Source organism: Rhagoletis zephyria, unplaced genomic scaffold (assembly GCF_001687245.7).
Source record: "Rhagoletis zephyria isolate East Lansing unplaced genomic scaffold, Rhagoletis_zephyria_1.1 Rzeph_scaffold_06778, whole genome shotgun sequence".
Classification (NCBI taxonomy): Eukaryota; Metazoa; Arthropoda; class Insecta; order Diptera; family Tephritidae; genus Rhagoletis; species Rhagoletis zephyria.
In genome coordinates, this window is record NW_016163861.1 from 27013 (window position 1) to 34367 (window position 7355).

General features: G+C 43.9%; 1 protein-coding gene across 1 annotated transcript in view; it reads left to right on the forward strand.

Moving 5' to 3' along the window:
• Window positions 1–3060, forward strand: part of LOC108373526 (uncharacterized) — a 9310-nt gene extending 6250 nt beyond the window's left edge. Inside the window, exon 4 of the mRNA XM_017629426.1 lies at window positions 2983–3060. Coding sequence (XP_017484915.1) covers window positions 2983–3060 — 78 coding nt within the window. The remainder of the gene's footprint in view (window positions 1–2982) is intronic.
• Window positions 3061–7355: the final 4295 nt, after the last annotated feature.

A 7355-nucleotide genomic window follows, 5' to 3' on the forward strand; every position in this document is an offset into this window, starting at 1 on the left:
GTGAAGTTCAGGTGGCCATCGGGAAGGCGAAAGCCTCCAAAGCCATGGGTCCCGACGGAATATGCATGCTGATGCTGAAAAATTTGGGTCCTGCGGGAGTAGCGTACCTAACGGAGGTCCTCAACCTGTCAATGGCCACTCTCATCATCCCAGACATCTGGAAGGTGGGGAGAGTGGTCCCACTGCTCAAACCGGGGAAACCCGCCAACAAAGGAGATTCGTATCGTCCGATTACACTCCTTTCCCCGGTAGCGAAGACACTCGAGGCCTTGCTACTCCCGTACTTCACAAACCACCTGACCCCAGCGAAGCATCAGCATGGTTTCCGTAAAGTGCACAGTACAACAACAGCACTTAACGCCATAAACACTCAGATAACTCGTGGCCTTAACCGAAACCGTCCCTGTGAGAGAACGATTCTAGTAGCGTTGGACTTGTCAAAGGCGTTTGACACCGTCTGCCATTCCACGCTGCTAGAAGATATAGAGGCCTCCTCTCTCCCACAGAGGCTCAAACGGTGGTCGGCAAATTATCTGAGTGGTCGACATTCGTCGGTATTATTTAGAGACAAAACGAGTAAGCAGCGAAAAATAAAACAGGGGGTTCCTCAGGGTGGTGTCCTTTCCCCGCTACTGTTTAACTTTTATATTTCAAAGCTCCCTCAACCACCAGAGGGAGTCTCGATTGTCTCCTATGCCGACGACTGCTCGATCATGGCGACTGGGAATGGAATTGATGACCTGTGTTTGAAAGTAAACGGCTATCTCTCCGAACTTTCTCGCTTCTTCACTGCAAAGTGTCTAGCCCTCTCCCCTACGAAATCCTCCGCGACCCTGTTCACAACCTGGACGAAGGAGGTCAGGCTACCGCTGGGGATTCACGTCGATGACACACCAATTCCGACGGTGAATAACCCCAAAATACTCGGAGTAACATTCGACAGCCTGCTCTCCTTCTCTGCACACTCAACCGCTATTGTCAATAAAGTACAGAGCCGCAACAAGGTCCTCAAGTCGCTAGCCGGCAGTACTTGGGGCAAAGACAAAGAAACGTTGCTGGCAACATACAAGGCAATAGGCCGGCCGGTTTTGAACTACGCAGCGCCAGTGTGGTCGCCAGGGACTAGTAGGACGCAGTGGACGAAGCTACAGACTGTACAGAACACCGCACTCAGGACAGCGACAGGATGCCTCCTGATGTCGCCTGAACACCACCTGCACGGCGAGGCGCAAATGCTCCCAGTTAAGGAGCATAATATAATGCTCTGCAAGCAGTTCCTGATCTGGAGCCACAGAAGTGGCCACCCAAGCAGACAGCTGCTTGCAGAGGAGCCCTCGGCACGTCAGGAGGCATCTATATGAACTGACGGACGTAGTCGAGAGGTTCATTAAGCAACCTCTGGACCCGACAGCGTACAGACAGGCCCTGAACGGCATTCACAGGGACTCAGTCTCGAGTTATGTAGACTCTAGACCTGTGAATGCCGTTCTAGGCATACCACCCCCGGACATAGACGAGACAGAGCTTCCTAGGGTTGCCGTTAGTGGAACTTGACGACAACGTAGGTAGGAACAGTCAAGTCCTTTACTCGAGTGGATTTGGGGAACTTTAATTTTTCATATAGATATTTGGGTGCCTTATCTGTCATGAGACGAAAATGGAATACACAATTTCTAGCTTAAAGATATTCAGAAATTTCAGAGCCAAGTAGGCGCGTTCTCCAAGCGGAAATATGTTCATATTTTGCTAGCCCAAACACATAGCGTGTGATCTGGTTAAATACTACATCTATTTTGTGAGCTGATTGGGAATCTAACCTGCTGTAGACTACCTCAGAATAACAGATAATTGGCATTATAAGTTGGATTGCGAGTTTACGTCTGATTTCTATCGGTGTAAATGAAGCGGACATTCGTAAATTCCTTAAAGTATTATAGACTTTGCCTACAGTTGAATTCACATGGTCAATGCAGGTAAGGCCAGTGTTGATAATAAACCCAAGGTTAGTTACTTTTGACACAAATTTAATTGGTTTGCCACCAATGTGTAACGATGGAATAGTTGCTAGGTTAAGACGTTTCTTACAAATAGGTAAAACAAAACACTTGTCCCAATTAAGACGAAGACCATTTAACTGTGCCCAGGACCTTATAGACATCAGTTCTCTGTAGTAGTTTTTTAATTTAAAGCACAGCAGTTCATGGCTAACTGAATCAAAGGCTTTACTTCTCAGCAAGCATAGTAGTGTTAAGTGGTTCTTGTCGAACAGTATTCTAATGTCATCAAGTATCTTTACCATTGCAGTAGAGCAGCTGTGATGGGGTCGGAATCCGGATTGAAATGGGGATATAAGGTTGAATTTACCGATGAGGGAAGAGATTTGTTCAGATAACAAAGATTCGAAAACTTTAGACAAGGCTGGTAGTATGCTGATGGGTCGGAAATCACTAGGGCTGGATGCGGATTTATTTTTGGCTACAGGAAGCACAGTAGCAATCTTCCAGGCATCGGGAAAACAGGACGTGGTGAGACTATGGTTTATTATGTGTGTCAAGGTTGGCAAAATAATCGGTAAGATTACCTTCACAAATCTAATCGGAATGCCGTCCTCCCCGATTGCGTTGGACCTGATCTTAAAAACAGATTTCACCACATCAATCTCGCTCACAGCAATGAACTCAAACTTTTCGCCAGCAAAAGAGACCGGACAGGAGGCTACAGAATTGGTCGTAAGGGGACAAGATGAAGGCGGAAAAGCAAAGGCAACGCTAAGCATTTCAGGACTCAACGAGCATTCTGATTTCGCCACAATACATTATTAGGCAGTGAGGGATCCAGCTTATTCAAAAAGAATTTTTTCTTTTCACGTCTTATAACCGAGGTAGCTTCATTCCTTATTGTTTTGAAAGCACTCCAGTTCTCATCTGTCGGGTTCCTTTTCCATATGTTATAATATTTATTGCGTTTTTTAATCACTGATAGGACCACACCATTAAACCAACGGCAGGAAGAAGACCTGTCACAGGTTCGGGTAGGGACATGAGTGAGGAGCGAATTTAATATATTTTCGTTTAGGAAACGGAGCTTCTCATTGACCGTGCTGAGACCCCAGCAAACAGACCAATCGATCTGCAAGAGGCTACTGAAAAGGTTGTTGACATCTAAGGAACGGTAGTCAAAGAAGTTAAATACATAGGTATTGTCGTCATAGTGATCAAGTTTAACGTCAAAAGAACAAAATATCAAGTCATGATCAGATATAAAAGATGTTTGGTCAAATTTCAAAACAATAGAAGGATCAGATACAGCAAAGTAATCTAATAAGCTGGGACAGCAATTGCTACCATATCTTGTGGGCACCGACAAATTAACCATAGACAACCCAACACAGGAGATATCATCTATTAAACGAGCACTGGTAGAATCAGGACATAACAGGTTCACATTAAAATCACCACAAAGAATTATATGGTCATAATCTACAGAAACAGTGGACAGAAAATTAAAAAAGTCACATAGGCTGAAATACTTATAGGGATTATACACACAAGACAATAGGATTTTGGACGAGGGGCTAGACATTTCGACAGACAGGTACTCCACGCAGCTTCTTTCTGAATGTGACTGCGAAACCTGTTTGGTTTTTAGGTGCTTTTTGCAGTAAATAGCAACTCCACCACCTTTTCTATCTACCCTATCAGAACGAAACAACTTATAACCATTAATATCATAATGGACACTGCTTACATTGTACCTGAACCACGTCTCAGATACACATATAACATCGACTGGAGACAATTCAAAAGTGTTCCTTACTATATCCATTTTCTCAGAATTAAGACTGCGCGTATTAAAATGAACAATGTTCAAACCAGTTTGTTGACCGCACATAATGTTCACCATTGCACGACTACAATTGTCAATGTTAGCCGTTTTGCTGCTGGGTACAACCATGATATATTTACGCGTATAAACAAAAGCAACTTTAAAGTATAAAGGATAACAATATTAAGAACAAACAAACATAAACTGAGATGTGCCAACTTTACAACAATGAATACATAACAGAGGGAACATAAAAACAAAATCTTATACCTAACGAAAGCGCGCTAAATCATCTTCGCAGGTTAATTTGATAGCGGGGCTATTTTTGTCTTTTTCATTTCTTACGTGCACTTCGCCTCGCATTGTGTATACCTATACCAGCTTACCCTCTCTGCGTAGTTTGATAGCCTCTTGTAGTAAGCGCCTTTTCTCTTGAGTGAGACTCTCAAATATGTGGAAAGTTCCATCCATTCCAATGGAGCTTAATGACACTGCAGATCTAGCTCGCCTGCGATACTCCCCAAAACCGCGAAGGGTGCGATTGCGATCATGCGGGGAGTGAAATTTAACAACAATCACGCCGTTGCGGTTGGCAGTGGGGCGCGTTCGGAAGATGTCGCGAATTTGTGGAGACATGAAATCGATGGAGAGACAAATCTGGTTACATATGCTCTTTAGGTTCTCCCCATCCGCATAAGGCACACCAAACACGCCAGCATCGGCAGAAATATCAGGAGTAGGTTTTTGTTGTAGTGCACTAGAAACTTGCTGTTGTAGGTAGGCAATATCGCTTTCAGCCTTCTTCATATTAGCTTCCATCAAAGTTAAGCGCGTAGTCGTCTCAGTAACTTTCTCAGCAAACACAGCTATCTCATCATCTATTCGCTTTGTTAATTTGTTCTCCAGCTCTGACAATTTCTGAGAGACATTCTCAACTAGCGGCAGCAGATTGTCGGTTTGTTGCTGAATTTTCACTTCGAGTTGTTTTAGTTTTGCAAAGACAGCAATAAGGGTGATGTCTTCATCCAGCTTTACCACTTTAGCAGCAGGGGACTCCTGTCCCCGCAGGGCACGTTTGTTCGCTGCAGAAGAGGTCGATGTACGAACAGACATAGCGAAAACAAAAAACTTCTTAGGGCACTTTATAATTATTTTTATTCCCAGAAAAGGTCAAAGCTTCAATCAGGGTAGCGAAATATCACCAGCACTCTCAAATATGTGTGTATGCGGAAAACGGATTGTTTATTTGTTTGTATGAATGCACGAAAAACTGCCTACTTATTTGTTTGTATGTATGCGCGAAAGCGATTTGTTTATGTGTTCAATATGAACATCCAAGAGCAAAGAAAAACACGTCTGCACAGCACGACGATTTAAACATATGTTCCGCCCCCTTTTTTCGGCAACACAGAAAGGAGAATTCTACGTAGTGAAGGTTATAATCCCTAAGTGCGGCCGAAGGCCGCCTACGCAGAAAGGTATTCTCTGCAAAAGGTGTTCAGCCGCTCTTCTTTGGCAACACAGAAAGGAGAATTCTACGTAGTGAGGGTTATAATCCCTAAGTGCGGCCGAAGGCCGCCTACGCAGAAAGGTTTACTCTGCAAAAGGTGCTGAGCCCCTCTTCTTTGGCAACACAGAAAGGAGAATTCTACGTAGGAGGGTTATAATCCCTAAGTACGGCCGAAGGCTGCCTACGGAGAAAGGTGTTCTCTGCAAAAGGTGTTCAGCCCCTCTTCTTTGGCAACACAGAAAGGAGAATTCTACGTAGTGAGAGTTATAATCCCTAAGTGCGGCCGAAGGCCGCCTACGCAGTAAGGTGTTATCTGCAAAATGTGTTCAGCCCCCCCTTCTTCGGCAACACAGAAAGGAGAATTCTACTAAGTGAAAATTCCGTATTAAAAATCTGCTATTATTCAAAATTTCAGTCTGGCAGCACCAAGTTTTATGTTATTTTGCTATCTTATTCATCGTTTATATGAAAACTTTAACAATAAGTTATATAAGAACTATAGGGTTGCTAGAAAAAAGGGGGGTCTTTTTGAAATCAGGGGGTCCTATTCTACCCCCCTCATCCCCCCCTTTTTCTAGAATTTGCCGTCCGTCTACTAAAATTTTCCCCATGCAAGCAAAGTCAGACGCGTAATTTTGACGGTGTTTTTATTTAATGAATTGTGATTAATTGGTTAATATTGAAGTCATAAAGAAAGTTACAACTAATCAAGTGTAAAGTGAAGGGGAATATAAAAAAATATTGGTGAAGTGGCTGCTTTAAGGAGAATAGCAGTGATAAATGTACGCTAATTTCGGAATTTTACAACAAAGGGCTTATTTCAAATCCAATTTGTAAATAAATTAGTGACCAAAAATTAGTAGGTGTTAAAATAATGTGTGGACCCTTGACTACAAGTGTGTGCAATTTTTTTTTTGGATCGGGTCACCCCTTTGGACGCAATACCTCGAAATAGTTATAGGGAATTTACATGAATCAACTTTCACAGGCGATTAGTTGAACCAAAAGTTGAACGAAAATAGGCAGTCGACCAACTTCATTGAACGCGATTAGTTGAAAAGTCGTTTACACCAGGCGATTGTTGCTTTCAACTAAAAATCGCCTGAAAAATCACCTCATGTAAATTCCCTATTAGGCCACGTACTAAGCAGTATCCGCAAAAACAAAATACATGGGCGCATATTCATAGTCATATTTAGTACTCAACTAAGTCGAGACTATTCTAAGTCACAACTAAAGCTATTCATAGTCGCCTTAGTTTCGACTTTTCTGGCTAAGTACCGACTTAAATTTAGTTTCCGCTGCAGCTGCAACTAAGTCGTAACTAGGAAGAAGTATTTTGACGTAGAATACGGCTTACCTTACGATATGGAGGCTATGCTGAAATGTTGTAGTTGTAATTTTTAGAGCTTCCCGAAAACGCTTATTGCATGAGCACTAACGAAGCGATTTCAAAGAATAGTATGCCATCATTCCCACGACAGCCGGTTCTACGTACCGGAATGACTCGGGTTTTACCCGACCAAGGGCTGTTGTTTCGGCGATCTAGCCCCGTTTAGGTCGGCGAAGTATCTCAGAAGTTGTCCGTCCATAGGGCTATATTCACTACGTATTCTCCTACTCAGGGCTGGCATCGAGTCAAACCCAGGGCCAGAAACCTACACCTGCTGTGTATGCCGGAGACGATTACACCACAACTCCACCTCAGTCAAGTGTAATGCCTGCGAGGGGTGGAGTCACCTCAGAGTCTGCTCGGGACTACGGACGCACAGACAGTGGACCACGTCGTACGTGGCCCCCTGTTGCTCAAACAGAGCAGCCTCCACGGCAAACAATAGTCCGCCCGTGCAGCCCCACACACTCACACAGCAACCACACACAGTCGCCACAACACAACAACATAATAACACCACAGACCGTACCACAGCCACCACAGACCACATAACACACACAACCGCACCACCACCCACACGCCGCCGCCAACAACTCCTGGTTCCCCCTACAATCTGCACGGTATGTC